The 25,624-nt window shown below is 36.8% G+C and overlaps 1 protein-coding gene across 6 annotated transcripts in view; it reads right to left on the reverse strand.

Annotated features, from left to right (window-relative positions):
• The window catches only part of LOC145670338 (uncharacterized), a 493,290-nt gene that overhangs the window by 86,698 nt on the left and 380,968 nt on the right, over nt 1-25,624 (reverse strand). Inside the window, exon 3 of one of the 6 annotated variants that reach the window (XM_081738875.1) lies at nt 9,404-10,092. The exons of 4 other annotated variants lie outside the window; for them this stretch is intronic. In XM_081738875.1, coding sequence (XP_081595001.1) covers nt 9,766-10,092 — 327 coding nt within the window. In that variant the 3' untranslated portion in view covers nt 9,404-9,765. Of the gene's footprint in view, nt 1-9,403; nt 10,093-25,624 lie in introns of those variants that run through there. One more of the 6 variants, XR_014128285.1, reaches the window with a different exon arrangement.

Raw genomic sequence — 25,624 nt, forward strand, 5'->3', positions numbered from 1 at the left:
ATTTTCAAGCCGTTATAGTGTACCTTTATGGAGAGTTTCGCATCTTTATCTCATTAAGAAGTACCTAATGGCTATGGACAGTTTTTCGCCCATAAAAATTCCCATAGTACATTCCTTAAATTTGGAACCTTTACTTACAAAAGTCATTACAGAAGGTAGATACCATTATGCAGAGTTTCAATTCTCTATCTCATTTGGAAGCACCTAATCAATGATGAGTGAGTAAATGAACCGATCTCTGTTTGAGTAAGGATAGTTTTTCATCAATAGAAAATTCCATAGCACATTCCTTAAATTTCGGATATTTTTCATATTCAAGCCATTATAAGCTACCTTCATGTAGACATTCACATCTTCATCTCATTGGGAAGTACTTAATGGCTACCGACAATTTTTCGTCTATAAAAAATTTCCCATAGCACATTCGTCACATTTCGGACTTTTTCCATACTCAGGTCATTATAAGATACCTTTATGCAGTTTCACGTTTCTATTTCATTGGGAAGTACCTAATCATTTTGATGACTGAGTGACTGAATCGATTTCTTGCTTGACTAAGGACAGTTTTGTGCCTATAAAAACTTTCCCGTAGAACATTCTTCAAATTTCGGACTTTTTCCATACTCAAGTCCTTATAAGGTATCTTTATGAAGAATTTCACGTTTATATCTCATTGGGAAGTATCTAATCAATTTGATGAGTGAGTGAGTGAAACGATTTTTTTCCTGGCTAAGGACAGTTTCTTGCCCATAAAAAAATTCCCATAGTACATTCCTCAGATTTCGGACTTTTTCCGTACTCATGTTATTGTGGGGTACCTTTATGCAAAGTTTTAGGTTTCTATCTCATTGGGAAGTACCTAATCAATTTGTTGAGTGAGTGAGCGAATCGATTTCTTGCTTGGCTAAGAACAGTTTTTTGCCTATAAAAATTTTCCCATAGCACATTCCTCAGATTTCGGACTCTTTTCATACTCAAGTTATTCTGGGGTACCTTTATGCAAAGTTTCAAGTTTCTATCTCATTGGAAAGTACCTAATCAATTTAATAAGTGAGTGAGTGAAACGATTTTTTTCCTGGCTAAGGACAGTTTTTAGCACATAAAAGATTTCCCATAGCACATTCCTCAGATTTCGGACTTTTTCCACACTCAGGTCGTTATTGACTACCTTTATGCAAAGTTTCAAGTTTCCATCTCATTGGGAAATACCTAATCAATTTGATGAGTGAGTGAGTGAAACTATTTTTTTCCTGGCTAAGGACAGTTTTTTGCTCATAAAAGATTTCCCATAGCACATTCCTCAGATTTCGAACTTTTTCCATAATCATGTTATTGTGGGGTACCTTTATGCAAAGTTTCAAGTTTCTATCTCATTGGGAAGTACCTAATCAATTTGATGAGTGAGTGAGTGAAACGATTTTTTTCCTGGCTAAGGACAGTTTTTAGCCCATAAAAGATTTCCCATAGCACATTCCTCAGATTTTGGACTTTTTCCACGCTCATGTTATTGTAGGGTACCTTTATGAAAAGTTTCACGTTTCTATCTCATTGGGAAGTACCTAATCAATTTGATGAGTGAGTGAGTGAAACGATTTTTTTTCCTGGTTAAGGACAGCTTTTTGCCCATAAAAAATTTCGCATAGCACATTCCTCAGATTTCGGACTTTTTCCATACTCATGTTATTTTAGGGTACCTTTATGCAAAGTTTCAAGTTTCTATCTCATTGGGAAGTACCTAATCAATTTGATGAGTAAGTGAGTGAAACGATTTTTTTCCTGGCTAAGGACAGTTTTTTGCCCATAAAAAATTTTCCATAGCACATTCCTTAGATTTTGGACTTTTTCCATACTCCAATTGTTATAGGTTACCTTTATGCAAAGTTTCACGTTTCTATCTCATTGGGAAGTACCTAATCAATTTGATGAGTGAGTCAGTGAGTCAGTGAGCCTGAAAACTGCATAATTTGGGGGTCCAGTACTCAAATATGGTTTAAGGTAGGAATGTGAGATTTGGCATATGAGTACATCTGTGAGACATCTCCTTACATTCTAAATTTCATGTTTCTACCCTTAATAGAATCGTTTTTACAAAGCCTCGAAATCGGCGATTTTACCCAAAACTCTTGTTCGTGTATAATATGCTTACGGCAGTGCAGGCCAGTTTTCATTTTCTTCGCGGAACTTGGCTGCCATGCACTGCCGTGCATGTTGATTTTTCGCCCATAGAAAATTCCATAGCACATTCCTTAAATTTCGGATATTTTTCATATTCAAGCCATTATAAACGACCTTCGTGTGGACATTCACATCTTCATCTCATTGGGAAGTACCTAATGGCTACGGACAATTTTTCGTCTGTAAAAAATTTCCCATAGCACGTTCGTCACATTTCGGATCTTTTTCCATACTCAGATCATTATAAGATACCTTTATGCAGAGTTTCACGACTTATTGGAAATACAAAATCAATGTGATGAGCGAGTAAGTGAACCGATTTCTGCTTGGCTAAGGACAGTTTTCACCCATTAAAAATTCCTTTAGTACATTACTTAAATTTCAAACCTTTTCCATACTCAAGTCAATATAAGGTACCAATATACAGACTTTTACGTCAATATTTCATAAACAAGTACTTAATCAATGTGACGAGTGAATGAATGAACCGATATCTGCTTGACTAAAATTAGTTTTTCACCCATAAAAAAATTCCCATTGCACATTCCTCACATTTAAGATTTTTTTCACACTCAAGTCATTATAAGGTACCTTTATGCACATTTTCACGTCATTATCTCATTGGAAACTAACAAATCAATGTGATGAGTGACTGAATGAACCGTGCTTTGCTAAGGACAATTTCTCGCCCATAAAAAATTCCCATAGCACATTAATCACATTTCGGACTTTTTCTGTACTCTAGTCATTATAGGGTGCTTCTATGCAAAGTTTCACGTCTATACCTCATTGGAAAGTACCTAATCAATTTGATGATTAGGAGAACGAACGATTCTACTTGGCTAAGAACAGTTTTTCGCCAATAAAAAAAATTTTCATAACACATGCCACACATTTCGGAATTTTTCTATGCTTAAGTCATTATAGGGTACCTCTATGCAAAGTTTCACGTTTCTATCCCACTGGGAAGTACCTAATCATTTTGATGAGTGAGTGAGTGAAACGATTTCTTGCTTGGCTAAGGACAGTTTTCTGCCTATAAAAACTTTCCCGTAGAACCTTCCTTAAATTTCGGACTCTTTCCATACTCAGGTCATTATAAGGTACCATTGTGCAGAGTTTCACGTCTCTGTCTTATTAGGAAGTACCTAATCAATTTGATGAGTGAGTCAGTGAAACGAATTTTTCCCTGGCTAAGGACATTTTTTTGCCCTTGAAAAATTTCCCATAGTACATTCCTCAGATTTCGGACCTTTTTAGATACTAAAGTCGTTATAGGGTACCTTTACGCAAAGTTTCACGTCTCTATCCATTGGGAAGTACCTAATCATTTTGATGAGTGAGTGAGTGAATCGATTTCTTGCTTGGCTAAGGACAGCTTTTTGCCTATAAAACCTTTCCCGTAGAACATTCCTCAAATTTCGGACTTTTTTTTATACTCAAGTCATTATAAGGTACCATTGTGCAGAGTTTCACGTCTCTGTCTTATTAGGAAGTACCTAATCAATTTGATGAGTGAGTAAGTGAAACGATTTTTTTCTGGCTAAGGACAGTTTTTTACCCATAAAAAATTTCCCATAGTACATTCCTCAGATTTCGGACCTTTTCCATACTCAAGTTATTGTAGGGTACCTTTATGAAAAGTTTCAAGTTTCTATCTGATTAGGAAGTACCTAATCAATTTGATGAGTGAGTGAGTGAAACGATTTTTTTCCTGGCTAAGGACAGTTTTTTGACCACAAATAATATTCCAAAGTACATTCCTCAGATTTCGAACCTTTTCCATACTCAGGTCGTTATAGAGTACCCTTATGCAAAGTTTTAGGTTTCTATCTTATTGGAAAGTACCTAATCAGTTTGATGAGTGAGTGAGTGAAACTATTTTTTTCCTGGCTAAGGACAGTTTTTTGCCCATAAAAATTTTCCCATAGGACATTCTTCAGATGTCAAACTTTTTCCATACTCAGGTTGTTATAGAGTATCCTTATGCAAAGTTTCAGGTTTCTATCGCATTGGGAAGTACCTAATCAATTTGTTGAGTAAGTGAGTGAATCGATTTCTTGCGTGGCTAAGGACAGTTTTTTGCCTATAAAAACTTTCCCGTAGAACATTCTGCAAATTTTGGACTTTTTCCATACTCAAGTCATTATAAGGTACCTTTGTGCAGAGTTTTAGGTTTCTATCTCATTGGAAAGTACCTAATCAATTTGATGAGTGAGTGAGTGAAACGATTTTTTCCCTGGCTAAGGACAGTTTTTTGCCCATAAAAAATTTCCCATAGAACATTCCTTACACTTCGGACTTTTTCCATACTCATGTCGTTATAGGGCACCTTTATGCAAAGTTTCAGGTTTCTATCTCATTGGGAAGTACCTAATCAATTTGATGAGTGAGTGAGTGAAACGATTTTTTCCCTGGCCAAGGACAGTTTTTTGCCCATAAAAAATTTCCCATAGAACATTCCTTACACTTCGGACTTTTTCCATACTCATGTTGTTATAGGGTACCTTTATGCAAAGTTTCAAGTTTCTATCTCATTGGGAAGTACCTAATCAATTTGTTGAGTGAGTGAGTGAAATGATTTTTTTCCTGGCTAAGGACAGTTTTTTACCCATAAAAAATTTCCCACAGTTCATTCCTCAGATTTTGGACTTTTTCCATACTCAAATTGTTATAGGGTACTTTTATGCAAAGTTTCAGGTTTCTATCTCATTGGGAAGTACCTAATCAATTTGATGAGTGAGTCAGTGAGTCAGTGAGCCTGAAAACAGCATATTTTGGGGGTCCAGTACTCGAATATGGTTGAAGGTAGGAATGTAAGATTTGGCATATGAGTACATCTTTGGGATATCTCCTTACACTGTGAATTTCATATTTCTACCCTTAATAGAGTCGTTTTTACAAAGCCTCGAAATCGGCGATTTTACCCAAAACTCTTGTTCGTGTATAATATGCTTACGGCAGTGCAGGCCAGTTTTCATTTTCTTTGCGGAACTTGGCTGCCATGCACTGCCGTGCATGTTGATAGGAAATCACTTTTCATAATCTAGTACCGTTTTCGCTCTACGGCGATCGACATAATTATTTTAACTCTATAAATATCAATATTGAAACTGGAAATACCAGTAAATTTTTGCCAATTCCGGTTTTAGTAGAGAGATGCGCATGAGATGATATCTTTTCTTTAGACGCTAAATTGAGTAAATGAAAAACTTATTGCTGCCTACTGTCGTATTTGTTCTATGGCGATCGACGTTAAAATCGGAAATGGCTCATTTCTACCTTCTCCGGTTTGAATAAACGGTTAATACAATATATGAAACCAATTGTTGGGATGTTGAATTGATTCCAAAAATAAGCTTCTCATTGTCCCTTACCGTCTTGACGTGTGAAGATTAATATTGAAACTGGATCGTCATTATCTTCATCACAGGTATTCTGCCATTATTGGTAGGTCACCTGCCGCAACTGAGAAGCTTCCGTGCTCCACGATCTTCCGTTATCCTCTTCCTCTTCACGTACGATTTTTCTGCTTTAATATTGTCCGTCAACTGTAACCTCCTTCGTCCCCTCCCTCTGTCTACAGCTCCTTCTTAACCAATGTCCCAACCAGTTTCTCTTCTTCTTTTCAATAATATCTAACACTATTCTTTTCTACCCCACCATATCTAACATACTCTCATTCGTTTCACCTCTACCCAACGAATTATCTCCATTCTTCTCCACACCCACGTTTCGAAAGCTCGAAACTGGAAGTAGTAGTACATTTTTATCTTTTGCGGTTTGAGTAGAAAAATGCAGGTGATGAGAGTATAATTTCTTTAGATCCTAAATAGATTAAAACAAATGATTTTCGGTAACCATTACCGTTCCTGTTCTACGGCAATTAACTTTGAAGCCGGAAGTTGTTCATTTCTACTATTTCCGGTTTGAATAAAAGGTTTACAGAGGCTATGGAACCTACTCTTGGGACGCTGAATAGATTCCAAAGAAACGTTTCACGATGTATCTTACCATTTTTGTCTAATACCTGTTGACAGATGGACAGACAGACATTGTTGTTATATAATTCTTCCTATAGTTCGCATTGCACAGTTTTAAGAGGTTTATCGTCGCATAAATGTGTCCTTTAGGCTAAAAGAAACGGTAATAAATGTAAGTGATAATGGAGAACTAAAAGTTGCAGGAAACAGGAAAAACCCTGAAAAATAAAAACGCATACATTGCTTGAACATGATAACAAATACGGTCAACAAATTTATAAAATGAAAAAGTAGAGATGTTTGTTATGTGACGAAAAAGTAAATAGAAGACTTTCCTCCTTTTATATAGTAGAAAAACGGATTTACCTTGATTTTGCACTATTAACGTTTAAATTCATACTTCTTTTGTTTCCTACTACTAGTGGCGTATTTACGATTTTGTTTAGGGAGGGGGGCTTTGGTAAATTTAGTCCTGGAAATGTGAAAATTAAGCAAAATGTTTCATTTACTTTATAATAGTAAATAAAATTTCGGGGAGAGGGAAGTCCTCTTTAAACACGCCATTGCCTGCTACCTATGTGAGTTTATGGTAGACAACATTATGTTCGTGAGTTTTCTTAGGGCTTTTCCGTTTCTTTCCATATCCACATTTCACCATTTTTTTTTTCATAATTAGCATATAGGGCATCATCGTGAGACGTAGAACTGACGTTTCTTTTTCCTTTCTATGTTTTTCTTTCCTTTTTGGGATCAGAAGATCCAATATATATCTCATTCAAAAATTTTCTTGTATGCCTTATACCTGGATAACTATATGTACTGTAGTCAAACCCAAACTTTCACTCTGGGGGAAGGGGCTGGCTCAGTGGTGGAGCGTTCACCTCCGGTGTTCGGGTCCCTGGTTCGATCCCAGCTCTCGTCGTGTGGACTTTGTGGTGGACAAACACCGTACTCGTGGGCTTTCTCGAGGTTCTCCCGTTTCCTCCCACTTTCTTCATTCATTTCTCAATATCACCGTCTCCTTTAGCTTAACCCGCATAACCATGGGACGTACAACTTAAAGATTTCATTTCATTTTATTCCAAACTATCACAACTCAGTATGATGTGGTTATTCCGTAGAAAATACGAAAACTTGATTTAGGGGCCGTTCAAAAATTTTGAGGCTAGTGATCCAAAAACTAATTACTGGTCAAGATCGCAATCTTCTGATGCATTTTTTAAAAGATCATTCCTAAAATTCTTGGCCAAGATCACAATCTTCTGATCCAGTTTTTGGATCATTCCTAAAACTCTTATTTCTGCCTACAGCAATTCCTTTAGGTTTCACAGCGCAGTTCTGCCTACAGCGAAAAAAAATGTACTAATTGGAACCAAAAGTACACATTTTACAGATTTAATCAGTCATTGAATAAAAAATTATATATACATCGTACAATTTAATATCAGATAATAATTCTGTTGTAAACTAAAATCAAACACCTTCTCTGTTATAAAATGAAATTCCTATTTTGCTAAACGATGTAAGAAAGGGTATTGCTTTATTTATTGTGAAAATTAGGTTGGAAAGTCGGGAGAAATTATGTTGTAAGAAAAAAAAAATTGCAATGGTTGACAAACCACCTTATGGTCAAATGATGTTGCAAACATAAGTTTTTTTTTTCTCTAAAAGGAATAATGAAATAAGAGAATATACGTAGGAACATGAAGGTAAAAGCTTTAATTTCTCTTATGCAAACCCATACAAAAAACGTTATTTTAACTATCTCACTCATAAAAAGTGTACTTATATTTGTACATAAAGAAGTTGATTTTAGCTACCTTTGTGCACACCTATATGAAAAGTTGTTTTAATTACTTTTCTTCACACCTATATGAAAATTTCTGCTTTTATCACCTTTGTGCACACCCATATGAAAAAGTTGTGCTTTAATTTCCCTTATGTATACCTATATGAAAAAATTGTGCTTTATAACCTTTGTGTATACCAATATGAAAAGTTCTGTTTTAATTACCTTTGTGCACACTTATATGAAAAGTTATGCTTTAATTTCCCTTATGTATACCTATATGAAAAGCTGTGCTTCAATAACCTTTGTGCATACCAATATGAAAAGTTCTGCTTTAATTACCTTTGTGCACACTTATATGAAAAGTTGTACTTTAATCACCTTTGTGCACACCCATATGAAAAGTTATGCTTTAATTTCCCTTATGTATACCTATATGAAAAGCTGTGCTTCAATAACCTTTATGCATACCAATATGAAAAGTTCTGCTTTAAGTACCTTTGTGCACACTTATATGAAAAGTTGTACTTTAATCACCTTTGTGCACACCCATATGAAAAGTTGTGCTTTAATTTCCCTTATGTATACCTATATGAAAAGCTGTGCTTCAATAACCTTTGTGCATACCAATATGAAAAGTTCTGCTTTCATTAGCTACTTTTGAGGTGAGGTGATTTTAGTTTAGCGTCCCGTTCAGCAGCGAGGCTATATGAGACGTGGACCTACTGATTAACGTGGAATCCGAACCACATGAGCTCCCGCCGGGAATCTTTCATTACTTTTGTGCACACTTATATGAAAACTCTTCCTTGTTCATTTTTCTTACGATTTACGTCTATACACTTTTGTTAGTCTCGGAATATCTCTAGATATAAAAGATGTTCTGACTTTTCAACTCCTAAGCCAAACTGCTAGAAACTTGAAATTTGTGCAGTTAGCAGCATTTGCGATGTAAAGTACCACTAGGAAGGATTTTGGAAATTCAACGCAGAAAGAGAAAATGGGGAGGAGTTACAAGTTATTATAATAGCATCCATATCTCGTAATATCTTAAGATTATAGACTTAAAATTTCGTACTTCAACTCTTCATACGTATTTCAGTGTCTTTTTTTTTTAACATTTGACCTAAATTGGAAGATAAGGGTTATGGTGGTTCAATATGATACCCATACAAGGATTCGAATTTCCTACGAGATTTCAAGTTCAGATGTATTATACGGTATATGGAAGATACAGAAAAAAAAAACCAAGGAAAATATTGCATATGGTAACACGTGAGAGCATTTGATATTTCTCTTATATTCCCTTCTGTTCGAGCACTGTGTCCTTGTGTCTCCTCAAATTCTCCTGCCATTAATTGGTATTTTAAACAGGGGCGTACCGTCCATAGAATCTGTGGGAGCATGTGTTCCCCTTATTGAAGAGAATAATGCATTAAACATAAATTTTACAATATTTGTACCGTTTAACGAAAATATCAAAACATTATATATATATATATATATATATAGGGTGAGTCAAAAGTCCTTGGACACCTGCATAAGTTTGAAAATCGACGGGAAAAGTAAAAAGTAATGATGGGAACAGAGGTTTGATGAGGGGCCGCAACTTTTGGAGTGTATGTCATTCATGGCTGCCATCTTGAAATCCGCCATTTTGGATTCAAGTCTTTTTTTTTAATAGGAAGGGGGTGTATGACACATCAAATAACACTAGCTTGAGCTAAGGAATTTAGTGGTGTAATTTGTTTTTTTCTATCTTGTACAGTTTAGAAGTTATTAATGTTCAAAGGTGGGAAATTACCTTGATACTGAATGCTACAACACATGTTCTACGTGTTGCCCCTTCCGTGCAATGCACAACTGTAGTCGCCGCAACCACTCTGACTGCACACAGAACAGAATGTCTCCTGAAATTTGGTCACAGGCTTGTTGGATGCGTTCCTTCAGGTGTCTCAAATCACGGATTGTCTCAGCATACTCTATCTGCTTAAGATGTCCCCATAGATAAAAATCAAGGGGCGTTAAGTCAGGGGATCTGGGCGTCCACTCCACGGGACCACGGCAACCAATCCACTTCTCTGGCAGTTGTTCATCCAACCATTCACGGACACCAAGTCTATAGTGGGGAGGGGCTCCATCGTTCTGAAAATAAGATGGGAAAATGCCGTCAGCGTTCAGTGTGACAGGAAACACAAGGTCCTGCAGCAGCATCAGATACTGTGGTGCAGTTAAGGTTGTTGTTGTTGTTGTTGTTGTTGATTTTAGTTTAGCGTCCCTTTCAGCAGCGAGGCTATATGAGACGTGGACCTACTGATTAACGTGGAATCCGAACCACATGAGCTCCCGCCGGGAATCGAACCCGGGTCTCCCACGCCAAAGGCGCGTATGCTAACCGCTTAGCCACGGAAGAGCTCTGCAGTTAAGGTGTTGTAAATGAAAAATGGCCCAATGATGCTGGTGTCCCATATGCCACACCACACCATCACCTTCGCTGGACTATGTTCTCGACTCGGGTTAACCCAGTTCGGATTTGCGTCACACCAGTGTCGACAATTATGTCGATTAACCTCCCCGTTCAGAACTCCAACCGGCGATCAGGGTCATCCTTGTTCAGTTTATGTTGCATGTGCAGCTTGTAAGGATGCCACTGATTGGCGTGCAATATCCGGACAACGAGGCTTATTGCACATGCTAGGGACACACGACGGGTACTTCGTTTAGGACTTTTCGCAAACGATGCAACAACCGCCGTTGCAGTTTCCTCATTGGTGGCAGTCTTTGGTCGCCCAATACGTGCCCTATCTTGAACAGAGCCCGTCTCCCGGAATTTGATGATCATGTAAGCCACCGTGCTGTGCGATACCGGTTCTCTGTCTGGGTGTCGTCTGTTGTAGTCAACTGCTATTGTTCGGTAGCTGCGTTCCCCTGATATAAGGATGATTTCCATCTTCTGTTCACGTGTCAGACCCATTTTAGATCACCTGGAGCAAAGAGAGAACTGGGTCAGTATCAAGGTAATTTCCCACCTTTGAACATTAATAACTTCTAAACTGTACAAGATAAAAAAAAAAAAACTATACCACTAAATTCCTGAGCTCAAGCTAGTGTTATTTGATGTGTCATACACCCCCTTTCCATTTAAGAAAATGACTTGAATCCAAAATGGCGGATTTCAAGATGGCGGCCATGAATGACATACACTCCAAAAGTTACGGCCCTTTATCAAATCTCTGTTCCCATCATCACTTTTTACTTTTCCCGTCGATTTTCAAACTTATGTAGGTGTCCAAGGACTTTTGACTCACCCGATATATATATGTATATACCAATCGGTAGATCTAATTGTGTTGAACAGAATGATAGAAGTGAGTATGAAAGCTCATAATTTTCGAGAAAACGGAGGAAAAAGAATTTCTTTGTAAACCTAAAAATTGGTGCTATTCGAGAACTATGTCACTTACAGAGGGGAAGCTGGTGCTAAAATTTACTGTCAATAAGGTATTCATTATGACACTGGCCCTACGATAGTATATGATATGCTTAATGAAATTTTATCTAAAATTATGGTCAACTCCTGAGGCGGATTTTCATGCAAGCGTCCATTGCGTCCTTTGCTTGCAATGTGGCTGAATAGCCAATTGAGAATGTTATTTAAGTATGGTTCTTTTCCAATAGAGCACTTTCTGTTGGGCACACATAGAAATCGCAAGCAGCAAACGCAACTGACGCTTGCATGAAAATCCTCCCTTAGGCTTTAATTTTTACTTAATTATATTATTGTGCAAAGATAATATATGAATCGAGAGACGACATGGGGATGAAGAAATTAATATTGCTGTGGGCAAATTCTCATGCCAAAAACAGAACTTTTGTAATGCTAAGAGGTACAGTATCTCGTTCATTGTAGCAATTGTCAGTGTACTATATATGAGTGTGTAGCAAATTACGCTTAACTAATTAATTGTGCCTTTTCTTAAAGGTGACATGCATGCCACTTGTAATAATACAATAATACTTTAAGGATGAAATAAAGAGAGTGTCTAGGGCAGTTTTTTGATTGAAATCTTTGAGTTTAACGTCCCACGGTTATACCCTTTAAGCTAAGGGAGACGTTGATTAAAGTAAATGAATGATGATGGGAGAATTAGTGGAATGAGAAAATGGGAGGAAACGGGAATACCCGAGAAAACCCACGGACACAACGTTGTCCACCACAAACTTACCTGGACGGGGATAGAACCAGGGATCCCACGCGCCAGAGGTAAGTATTCTACCACTGAACCACCGTGCCTCCAATTCTAACGGCACTCGTTCTAGTCACCATCAGGGATGACCTTCCTGCAGACCAGCTTTATAAGTATGGTCGGCCGGTCCTTGAAGCGCGTACAAGAGACCAAAAGTAATTTACTGAATTGCCTGGTTCCCCAGTCAAATGACTGCACTGTCCTTTACAATCTAATTCAGATTCCCTAACGAATCAAGGCCTACCGTCATATCCAATGATGGCACCCGAGCGTTATAAGGTAAGTGCACCTCCTTCTTTGTGAACATAACCCCAAGTTACCTAATCCTACGGCGGGATCACTGCCCGGTAGAATCCAACCCAAACCAGAAACCCCAGGATGACCCTCGAATGCTGGCTCTGCCTACCTACTTGTTGTTCAATCAACGCCAAGAGATACCGCACACATACCCAGCCAATCACTTCTCAAATCCAAGGGCATGTCTTACTCACCCATCTGTGAGATATCCCGAAAACTTCCCTACTTCGGTGTAAGGACAGGTATTAGGCCCTGCTTACCTCATTTACGAAAGAGGTGCGCCATACATTACCGGTACCAATGTGTAATGTCCATCTGCACCAGGCAGATATTTCCATCTGGGATGCTCCCCCGTAGAGACGGTTACAATATCCATCTTCACTGTCCATTATGGTACTGTGGTAAGGTATCATACTTTAAGAATAATGCAGGATATTAAAAATAATGCATTATAAACATTACAATATAAAGTCGTAAGCACAAAATTACGTTAAGCTACTGCCAAGAATAACTTTGCTTCCGGAAAATGCATTGAGCTAGTCTCTCACTTTTCACCGAGATGCAAATGGATGAGGTCGTGCAGGACGGAATACAATGCAAGGTTTCTCAACTTCGCAGGAGTAAATTTAAGCAACTCCAACTACCAACAACAGTCGGAATTTGATGAAACACATCGTCTTTGTAGCGAGGTTGTAGGTTTTGTATTATATTATTGTAAGATTCTGTCAGTGTTTCATTTAGATTCAAATCAGTATTCGTCTTCATTTTTTAAAATGTAAACAACCATCACCGTCACTACACAAACTTTATAACCAGAAGAATTTTTCCTGTAACAGAAGTAACTTTTGCCAAATTCAGCACAAAGTAGGCGATGATAATGCTCGTGCCTTTAGTACTTTTATTCTCAGATTTCTTTATCTTTTCGTAAGAGCACTGAGCAAACCCCTGCGATATCTTTGGTTTAACCTCTTAGTTTATATGGGGAAGTGAGTATTTTTCTTTTTTTAAATGAAATGGAATTTTAATTATGTGAATTTTACTGATTTTTCCTTCAATTTAGTTATCATAAATTCCTTCCTTTGCTTCTCATAAATATGTGAGAATAACAAAACATAATAAATGTATAACAACAATAAATAGTAAAGATAGAACAATGCCAATAAATTATTAAAAAATAACAACAATAATAAATACTATTTCCTGGAAAATTCCTGGACTCCACTACTGGAAAAATATGATCTTATCCTTAAAATGGGTCTAGAGTCAATTTTGAACTGCTCCTTGAGTGACGACTCTTGGATGCAAGCATCCTTACCTGTTGGATTAGGAGGTCTTGGTATTCGACGAACCGTTGATATGGCGATTCCTACCTTTTTAGCGTCCTACCACGGATCTCTTCGTTTAATCGAGGCTCTCCTTCCACAAGGTTACCACCTGGACCCAGATGAAATAGTTCAAGAAGGCTCAAGTAAATGGATAAATATAACAGATACGGACCTTCCAGAAATCAGCAAAAGAGGTTTTCAGGCATCTTGGTACACACCAATAGCAGCACATTTTCATGAACTTCTTTTACAATCCGTTACTGTTCCTGAGGATAAAGCTAGGCTTCTTGCTGCGTCATCCCTCCATGCTGGGGCATGGTTAAATGCGTTACCTTCCCCCCAATTAGGTCTTCACATGTCTAATGAAAACTTCCTTAAGACTAGGTTCAGATGTTTGTGAGCCACATCGTTGTCCAGCTTGCGGGGATCAAGTTACCCAACGCGGCCTGCATGGCCTCTCATGCATGAAGAGCACAGGCAGAAACACCAGACATTCATCTGTTAATGACATCATTTTGCGAGCCCTCACAACGGCAGGAATTCCTTCCATTCGTGAACCGTCAGGCTGTTGTCGTTCTGTTGGTAAACGACCTGACGGCATGACATTAATACCTTGGATGAGAGGCAAATCACTAGTTTGGGATTTTACATGTTCGGACACATTTGCCCATTCAAGCCTCCCATTGACTGTTATGAATGCTGGAGAAGTCGCTAGACGTAGAGAGGCAGAAAAGGAAAGGAAATACAACAATCTCCTCGACAAATTCATTTTTGCTCCAATATTCATCGAGACCAGTGGGACATGGGGTTCTAGAAGCCTTGATTTTATCAGAGAGGTAGGCAGACGCATATCTATCGTTTCTGGAGATGTTCGTTCAGCGTCCTTCTTAGTACAGCGTATATCCATTGCGGTCCAACGTGGCAACGTTTCGTCAGTTCTTGGTACGTTGCCGCCTGGAAGGGAATTGGAGGAGATATTTCTTCTCTAGTAGAGTAAAGCGGGGCAAAAGGCCGCACTTAATGTTCAGCATGCTATTGCTGCTATACCAAAAACAATATTGAGATGATCGATAATTGTTATTTTTTCTCGAAAACCATGTGAAATGAATCTTTTTATAAAGCATAAAAAAATAAATAAATACTAATAATGGTAACAACAGGAAATATATAGCAATAACAATAAATAGCGAAAAAACAATAAGTCAGAATAAAAGTGTAGCAATAATACATACACAAGGCTTTTAAAAAAACAGAGAACGTGAGCAAGTTAGAAGCGTGCACAAAAAAGAGAACCAGGGATGTAGCCAGTAGGTTTGTCTAGGAGGGGCCCGTCGTTTGTGACGAGGGGGGGGCAGCCAGAAACAATGTACGAAGCTTAAAAAAAAAGTGTTACAGCTAGTGATTTTGAGGCCTGAAAGAACGAAAATTTTGCTTTCCGGAAAACTAAAAACATTTTTTTTTTTTAAAAATAGCTTTTTCTTTTTCTCCATAAATATTATGCACCAGGTAGTATTTATTATGATTGACCAAGAATTACTGCCCCGGACCAAACATTATACCTTTATGCATAACTATTTTAATTTAAGCCCTTGTACACAGGACCTATCTACATAAGACTGATTTTCAGCAGATGTGGTAGCAAGCTGTGCATTTGGTCATTTCTTACACGGAAGAGATACCATACTATTTTTCGATCGGTAAGGGTCGGTAAATAATTGTTAATGACTGAATGTTTTAAATGACTGAAGCGAGGTGGCTACACTTCTGAAGAGGGCACACTCAACAATAGCAATATCATTGCCCAATGCACGATCAAGTGTAAGTGGCAGTCCATGACGCTCTCTGAGTTCGGAGTATTCAGGACATTCGACAAGAATGTGCCGAATACTCAGTGGGACAATACATTCTTCACAACACGGGCGATTCAAACCGCGCAACAAATAACTATGCGTCAGATGAGAGTGTCCGATACGTAAACGCGTTAGGAGCACTTCATTTCGACAACGAGAGCGAGCAGATGTGTACCATTCTTCAAGACGTGGTTTAACAGCGTGTAGTTTATGTTCATTTACCTGGTCCCAGTCTGCTTACCAATGAGAGCGCATCAAGGTATGGGAATAGCGGGTACTCTGGAGAAGTAAAGGAAGCAGAAGCAGGATCCTCACTACACCAGTTCCATGAATGCCAAAGTCAAGGAACTGCCATTCACAGCCATTGGACCTTCATAGTGTGTCCCGAAAGAGGGCGACCTCTACTTTATTTTTTTAACGTTATATCACAGAATTAAATTTGCACGAAGTAGCATATTTAAATAGATCTGAAGAACAAATCAGTGAAACTAAACTATTAAAATTTACGCTCATTTGAAAGAAAACGGGGAGAGTATTTCCTTTTATAATTTAATGATCTAAGGAACAAATATGGCGTATATACGCAACTCTCTTAATTCCGCACGATGCTTTTCTAAGTATTTCCTAATTAATTTTTTCCATTATCCTCTCCATACCCACATTATCGACGATAGTAGAAAAACAATGTAAATCGTGCGTCAACGATAGCTAATGCCATGTCCTTGTGCACGGAGGAACATTCAGCAATAGACTATATATTATTCCTGAAGTCTTAACCTACAACAAAATGAAAGAATTTCACCCAATTCCTTACAGTCCATAACCTCAGATGAACAAATAATGACGTTGCTCCATAAATCCAAAAATCATTGTCGTAAAAGACAATTTGTTTTTTTAAAAAAGGAGACACATTCACAGCAGGTTAAATTTGCAAAACAAACTTTTAACTTTAAAAAAATGGCAATGGAAAAAGGCGAAGTGTGTCGCTGAAGTAAGAAAATAAAAATAAACAGTATCTGGCCTACTCTTCTTATTCTATTGTTCGACAGACAGATTTTTTCTCTCCTCTGTCCGCCATCATTTCTCTTCGCTTCATTGTTGTGTGGGCTTCATCAAACTCCTAACAATTTGGTTCCTGCTGGTTTCTCCTTATTTTTGTTTATCTATTTCCTTTTATTCATTCGCCATTGTTGGTTACGTGTTCATTCAAGGTCTAACAGCATCTGTAGTAGGAATCATTCAGCTAGAATAACTGTTTACAGACACGTGTGTTGATTTGAAATGAAAATAAATGTTTATATTATATATGCACACGCAATACAAAGTTTGTGAAAGAATTCGACTACTACACTTCATTTGCTTAAATTAACTCGATGATTATACGTATTTGATGTTGGTTAACAAATGATATTTCGCTATTATTCTTTTATTAACATTCTCAGACCTACAATAATAGCAATATTTTCAATGTGCAACTATAGCGGACTCTAAGTAAGTCAAAGAAGACACAAATAGCTCGAACTATCCAAAATTCAAAATATTCAAAAATAGCCAATAAACAAATTGGATCAAGTACTGCTTCTATAACACATGTTACCCACTCCGGCCGCCATATTGGATCCTCCATATCGGATTTAACTTTCGGTTTTTCAAATGTGAATAGATGCAAGTTATACATCAAATTCGTGTACAATTTTATCTAAATTTCATTGGTGTAGGTAGTTTTACCGTATCTTGTACCAAGGTATTGCAAGGTATTGCGTGTTAAATTTCAGGCACTTCACGAATATTGAAACAAATATAACGTTGTGCAGGGCCTCGTGTGTATATGTAATCTTTTACGTGATTTATCGTTGATGAAATATTTTCTGAACGTATATACTGTACATACAGACGCCAATACGGAAATGAATTTTTTAGCCAATTCTGGTCGTATCTGAATTTACATTAGGAATTTTGACCGTAATGCAATACTTCCTTGTTATAGCACTAAATGGAAGTAATAACTATCACTCACAGAAATATAATAAGATTATGACACCAATGTTGCAAAGAGTTTGTTTATACCTACAGTACTTTTTAGTTAGAAATTGTTTTGATTTGTCAACATCAATAACTTAAGCGTAACTGATATTACTCCGCAATGTCTATTCGCGAAGTGCCTGGAGAAATTTAACATGCACAAACGTTCTACACCAGTGAATTTCCGAGAAAATTGTACATAGATTTGATGTATCACTTGCACTTATTCCCATTTGAAATACCGAAAGTTGAATCCAATATGGCGCCCGGGGTAGATACATGTGTCAGAGAAGCAGTACTTGATTCAATTTGTTCTGCAAATGCCCACATTCATGTCCAGTTAGTAGATGTGTCTGCGTTTCTCTACCACTTTCAATTAGTGTTTCTACCTTTTTCAATTAGGTTTTGTATATACATACACTAAGTACTCTAAGTACTTACACTTTAATTACTTTAGGTACTCTAAGTACATACACTCTAATTACTCACAGTACATACACTCTAAGTACACTCGTTGAAGTACTGAATATTTTAGTTGAAGTACAAGGACCCATTTGTAATTGAACTTTATTGTTACTGATTTTCTACCGGTACTTTAGGAACAATTACTGACATGTAATTACACATGCTTATGATGACGTTTTACTGGACTGTAGTCTCATTATTCCATTGTTGCCTTTTTGCGTATGTAACATTGAAAGTACTTAGTTTTTGTACTTATACTCATTAGGCCCTACCTGTAAGTAGTATTACTATGTGTACTTACTGTATTGCCCTTTGAACATATGTAACCTCCAAAGTACTTACACTTTCATTACTCGTATGCAACTTACCTTTTCACGTATGTAGTTTCATTGCCGAACTGTAATTGAAGTTCATAAGTACCCGTAATGTACCTTTTATTTGAATCAAACTTATACTTCAACGAGTATACTTAGAGTGTATGTACTTAGAGTACCTAAAGTAATTAAAGTGTAAGTATTTAGAGTACTTAGTGTATGTATAAAACCTAATTGAAAAAGGTAGAAACACTAATTGAAAGTGGTAGAGAAACGCAGATACATCTACTCCAGTTACATCTAAAGAAACTAAAAGCAATTTTGTGTTCGAGCGTTATATCGGGTGGCGCCTGCCACAAACAGGCAGACTGCGCATTATCGTCTATTGTTGCGGCAACTTTTTTATCGTCCGACAACGTTTGTGTAGTATGTTGTCAGTTTTCAGTACGAAAGCATGAAGACTGTTAAAACTACTATGTATCTCAGCGAGATGTATTCTCTACAAGAAAGAATCGCAATAGTGGAATCGTACGTGTTTACCGGTTTATTTAAGAGTCTTCATCCCGGCGAAATTAAAATACCGCTAATTTTACAGTAATTATGTGATATCTTCAAATAGATAAAAGATAATCGAAATGTGGAACAAGAGCGCCCTAGACAATATCAATTTACATGAGAAACCGTTATCACGATTCACTTATCTGCTTTCGATTTCGAGCCATTTTGAAAATCGGCATTTATTTTCGCGTTTCTAAACGGTTGAAAACCGAAAGCTACAGGTGACTTGTGGTAACGGTACCTCATGCAAAATAATATTGTCTAGGGCGCTCTTGTTCCATATTTCAATTATCTTTTATCTATTTGAAGATATCACATAATTACTGTAAAATTAGCGGTATTTTAATTTCGCCGGGATGAAGACTCTTAAGGAAACGCAGAACAATTTTGAAAGGAAGTTTCCTGGCGTATTCGTACCGGCAAAGAGGAGTATACAATATTTGGTGAAGAAGTGGCGTATACTATAGGTGCAGTGTGGAACCAAAAAAAAGAATCGAGCGAGTTCGTACACCTGCTGTTATTTAGGATATTCAAGCACGAATGATCCAGACTGAAAGGAAGTCAGCATGGAAATTGTCGCAACACGTGAACATTTCGCGTAGGTCTTGTCAACGTGTCTTAAAAGATCTACAGATGAAGCCGTACAAAATGGCATGTGTCCAAGAACTGAAGGAGAGAAATAAGCAAAATCGTATGAATTGCTGCACATGGTTACTTGGAATGTTGCATCGAATGCTGTATTTTGAGTGGTAAAGCCTGATTCCATCTGGCAGGACATGTTAACACCAAAACAGAAGATACTCGTTAACAACTAGTATAGTGTAGTAGTGTATGATTGAATTCCTGATAGATATATGAAGATCCATAAATATGCAAATTACCAGTATGGGCCGCGAAAATTAGTACAATACACATTTGGCCGCGGAGAACTTTGCACTTGAATCAATTTTACACAAATCCCGAGAGAACATTTCACGATTACTAGAAATTGGCAATTATAGATGTAGATTGTTCAAAATTATAGCTAAGAGCTAAACTGTGTTCTTTTTCTAGCTAATCACCGTGTGAAAATGGCTAGATTTAGCTATAAAAGGGCCAAATTGGTAACTCTGGCACATGGCTGCCCGTAGCAACCCCCATCCTGGATTTTCGAAGAGTGTTGAGCTCTTGAAAATACATGTCAAAACATACTATTTACTTAATATATTTACATTCAATATTGCTGTACTATAGGATATATGCGTAAATAATTGTTTTTTTATATGACAGTAGTAGACCTGCGAGTGGCAGCAGCTGGAGCAATAATAACAACAAACTATTCCTGCAGCGAAATGCTGCGTTTACAAAAGTTCAAGCCTGCATTGACTTCTGTCCTAAGCCAACTGGATTCATTTTCTACTTTGTATTTATATTTCTGGGAGATTCATCTTAACCCATTAGCGCGCAGCTTTGCATATATGCAAAAATTTACTTTGAAATTGTATTGCACCATGTAGTTTCTAGTTTGGACATAAGATAAAAGCAGATCAGCTAAGATGCCCTTTCACTAATGAAGTTCTGAATTTCCCTCTAGATGTCATAGTAAGCCAGCGTTGGTTTCTTTGTATTACTTGCTGCACGCGGAGTTGTCATCTTTTCATCTTTGAGCTTTATTTTCTCGTTTAGGTGAACACGTTTTGAACTGTTGATTTTTTCCACGTTAGTCAGAAGTGTAATGAGTGCAAAAGTCCAAGTACGCTGACATTCGTCACGCTTGTTCTATCTGAATTTAGTGGACTTTGCATATGTCAATGCGCAACTTCGCATAGACCCTTGATCGGAAAAAATGGTGAGTTAAAGGGTTAATATTGTCCTCCCATCTGCACCTAGGTCTCCCTAATGGTCGTTTTCCGATTTGATTTCCAGTTAAAATGTTGAAAGCGTTCCTACTTTCTTCCATTCTGGCTACATGATCTGCCCAAATTAGCCTCCTAGACTTGATGACCCTGACAATGTTTGGTAAACGGTAAAAAATTATGCAGTTCCTCGTTATAAAGTTTCCGCCGTTCCCCATTCTCATTCATCTTCGGTCCGAATATTTGTCTCAGGATTTTATTCTCAAATACTTTCAGTCTGCATTCTTCCCTGAGAGTAAGCGACCACATTTCGCAACCATATGGTACAACAGGCATGATTATCGTTTTATATATTTTAAGCTTCAAATTTTTCGACAGAATTCGCGACCACAAAAGATTTCGAATTGAATAATAATACGAATTTCCTACTTTCAGTTGACATTTAATTTCTTTGTGATTAGCCTACGGTTTTGTCTGTTAATATTGATCCTAGCAGGGCCGGATTTAGTTGGGATGCACCGGAGCACATGCACCCCCCTTCACATTTTCCGAAACTTTCTGCTGTCATGTGTGCGTTTGAGGCTTAAAAGAAAGCTTAGTTTTGCAAAAGCAATAGTTTAAATCGATTTTCTGAAGGTCGAAGGAAAAGGATTCACTAAGCAAAGTAATATTCCTCTTTCACACCACAGATGCCTAAAGGTAAGGTTGCCATAATTTTTCGATCCAAAATACGGACAAGCTTTAAAATGACGACCCATCAAAGGTACGGTGCCCAAAAAAAGAATAAATATTTTGAAATGTCTTACGTTAGCTAAAAATCACCTTTAGGGTTATCATACAATTATTTACTGTAATACTTAAAACACTATTGGAAACTAGCATGTTTTATAATTTTTTCATTAACACAAACATAATAAATCATGCAATTAAATTACGTATATTAATTTTAACCAAAAGAACCCTGGAATGGAAAAATGAGACATTTTTATTAATAGTAACTAAAATATAGGTTATATGATGAAAACATAGTTCTTTTTGACCAAGATTTTAGTAATTCCCGACTCATAAATTTTCGGGCAGCTCCAAAACTCTCAAATACGGACATTTTCCTATTTAATGCTTTGTACGATACGGACACGGACCCCAAAAATACAAACAGTCCGTACAAAATACGGACATATGGCAACCCTACCTAAAGGCATTTAAAAACTTAAAAATTTAAATCAAATGTAGTGGTAGTTATTGGTGCACCCCCTTCAAGAAATCCTAGATCCGGCCCTGAATCCTAGATGTTTGATAGTACCTACTTTTTCGAAAGTACTATTTGATATTTTGATGCATCTATAATGTGCAGTGTTACAATTCTGGCGAACTTCCATGTATTTAATTTTCTCTGCGTTTACTGCATTCGTACAACAAAAATCATATTGAAGTATTGGGATAGTTGACTATTTCTATTTTTGATTTTGCATGTACTTAGACACATAACCTATAGGTCTATACATAGACTACATACTATTCAAATTGGTCATAATTTTTATTATAGGGTCTATATTTTATAGGGTCTATGTAATTTAAATTGTTTCACTAATAATAATAATTCTCACAATTTATACTTATTTCCAACAAAACTTCTGCATAGCATTGTAATGCAGTATTATTTTTGATTAGCTTTGTTCTTAATGAAATCCTTCCAGGCTTGTTCTTATAGGGCCGAAATCTCGGGGTGGGTTTTGATGTAATAATACGTTATAGGCAATTTGCACAGGCGTAGTGATGTTTTTTCTTAGTTAAGTTGGCAATCTAACTAGTATGTAATTTTAAAGAACTGCAATGTAATAATAAATGTCTGAATTTAAAATGTCTTGCCCTTATCACTGAAGAATGATATTTTTTCTTTGAAAATAATGGGTTGAAATCACGCAACTAGTAATCACTGGTAGGTAAATACCGCAATTTTATATTTCATTGTCTATTGTCATCGTCATAAATGCAACAGCAATAAGAGAATGAAGAAAAACATTTTAACTTCTTGAACTACTATTAACATTCTACTCGCTGTGTTTATTATTTTTATTTCTTTAAATAAAAGACAATAATCGAAACTTAGTCCTTATATTATGGTGGCATCTCACTTACAAAACAGTACATTTTCTTTTTAAGAATATGCGTGACAATGTACACAGAATACTTTCAGTTGCAACGAGATTTCTTCTTTTTCGTCTTCTTTGCCTCGTTTGTCTAACTGCAAAATCTGTCATGTGTTAGCAACATTGGCAAACATTACGATTAAGGGAAAGGCCTTCTTCGACATTTGTTCTAGCTGCACGTTCACACAATACATTAGCACAAGAGGGACGTTCTTTTAGTCTCAAATGGTAGGTCAAATGACGTCACATATTCTTGATAGAACAGTTTCCGCATGTCGGCCTAGTTACCGTGAAGTACTCGAATGCTATATACTCAAGTCATTGGACCACTTGTAAACGCGGATTTTTGTTCGCAGACTTTATCACCCTACATAATTTTGTACTTATTTAAAAGTATTGTACACGATAATTGTAGTTGTTAAAATGTATCCGATTGTAATAAAATATGATTGATTGGCGTATAAGACATGAATCAACCGTCTTTGCTTCCTTTTATTTTTTCTGCTTTTATTGCTGAATCTTTTTCGAGTGGAAATTAGATGTTAAAATGGTTGCATTGCACAGAGTAAAAGCCGGTTTCCAGGACAAACATATGCTTAAAGCACAACCCGCCGCCATGTTAATTGAAAGTGTAAACAGGACAGTAAAATTCTATCTATACTGCTTATTTGCGAGTTTAGGATCTGTCTAACTATCTTGAGAAAATAGCCACATCCTGCTAAAAAACAAAAGAGAAGGCTTCCGGCACATCCTAAATCTCATTAGCTTCAGTAAAAGGGTCTTGTTTGCATATTACACAGTGTTGTGTTTATTTATAATCTTGTAGGAGGACTTAAAAGATATGGCACGAAATTGGATGGACTTTTCCTTTCGATGTATAAGGTGGAAACACAGACCACATGGAGGCACTGCCTCCACAGCATTCCGACAAACTAGAGTTCATGATCGATATACAATTGAAGGGTAAGGGGAAAAAACAAGGAATGTCCATGTGCGTGCTTTTTCGGATGCTTTGTCCTATCTGTTGGTGACTCTTGGTACTATTTGACTGTATATGCCATGCATGTGTAGATGTAGAAATACACATGTAAAAAGGGGCAAAAAATGTTACTAGCCCTATTCTTTTCACGTTGCTTTCAGTATTAAAAACGCCGTTTTCTCGAAAATGCAATTTTGTGACATTCCTTCTTTTTTCCCCTTACCCTTCAATTGTCCATCTCCATGGGCGTCGATTCTGGAAGCGGAATGGGGCGGAGGGGGCGAGAGGACCCCTCCAATGTTTAGTTGAGTCCCCAAATCTGCAATCATGCCAAATTTCAATTTTCCATGTCAACCAGAAGTACCCGTTATTTTATGTCAATGAGTTCATGTAGTTTTATGCTATAAAAATATTTCAATTTTAGTGGAGAATTAACAATACGTTCCATTTCCTACTATATCTACTGTATTATGAAGAATATTCTTGAAAAAAGATTCGAAAAAAAGAAAAGAAATTGATCATTCGGTTTGAAAGAAAAGGGTCAATCGATGGTCGCAGTGGGTTTTTCTTCAACATGAGGACTTTATTTGAATAACTACATGAATCTTCTGTTCAGTAAATGATACTGTCACCTCATTAAAATTTACAAATAAATAAATAAATAAATATAAAAACTTTGTCAATGTCAGGATCAAGTTCCAACCCAACATATAAAAAGAATGTTACCGCGAGAAATGTGAGCGAGTAATTGCGGTTAATAAAGATTTGTGGACAAATATAAGTAAAAGAGTATTTATTGAACAGGTGCTCAAAGGAGAAAATGTACCAATCGACATCTTGTGTGCTTTAAATATATTTCGGTTACATCTGTGAAAATAGGAAGATAGTTTAGATTTTGATAACAAAATAAAATGAAATAATCCTTTAAAAGTTAAAAATAATAAGCGAGATGAAACAAATCGTACTAAAGAATAAATAATAATTTGTTTTCAAGAATATTACTTTCAAAAATATTTGTGATTTACATGACTATTAAAGAATTTATGTTATTTATACATATATGAAAGCGCTCAAAATAATTTCCTTTTTTAAAACTGTAATTTTCTTCAAAATAGAACAATTTTTTTTTCTTCTAGTAGGATTTGTTTTATTGTGTTTGTTTTAAAAATGCATATTTTAAGAGAAAGCGTGTTTTTAAAAATATATACTTCATTTTATTTCGAACTTTAAGTGCCTAATTTCTATGTCTTCCATCATGGCTGTTTTGCTGTATGGTTCCGAACAGTAGCGTAGCCAGGATGTGTGTTTGGGGGGGGGGGTGCAAGTGCTGTTATAGGTACACATAGAAAAATTACAAACAAAAGATATATAAACATAAAAATATATAAAAAATTACAAACATCAAAGTACCAAAGTACATTGTCGGACCTCTTTGGGGGGGCCCGGCCCCTCTGTCCCCCCTTCCCTACGCCACTGGTTCCGAAACATGGTCGCTTACTCTCAGGGAAAAACGTAGGCTGAAAGTATTTGAAAATAAAATTCTGAGACGAATATTCAGACCCCAGAGGAACGGAAATGGAGAATGGCGAGGAACTGCATAACAAGGAACTTCATAACTTTATAACTGCATAACTT

Source organism: Thermobia domestica, chromosome 14 (assembly GCF_964235325.1).
Source record: "Thermobia domestica chromosome 14, izTheDome1.hap1.1, whole genome shotgun sequence".
Lineage (NCBI taxonomy): Eukaryota > Metazoa > Arthropoda > Insecta > Zygentoma > Lepismatidae > Thermobia > Thermobia domestica.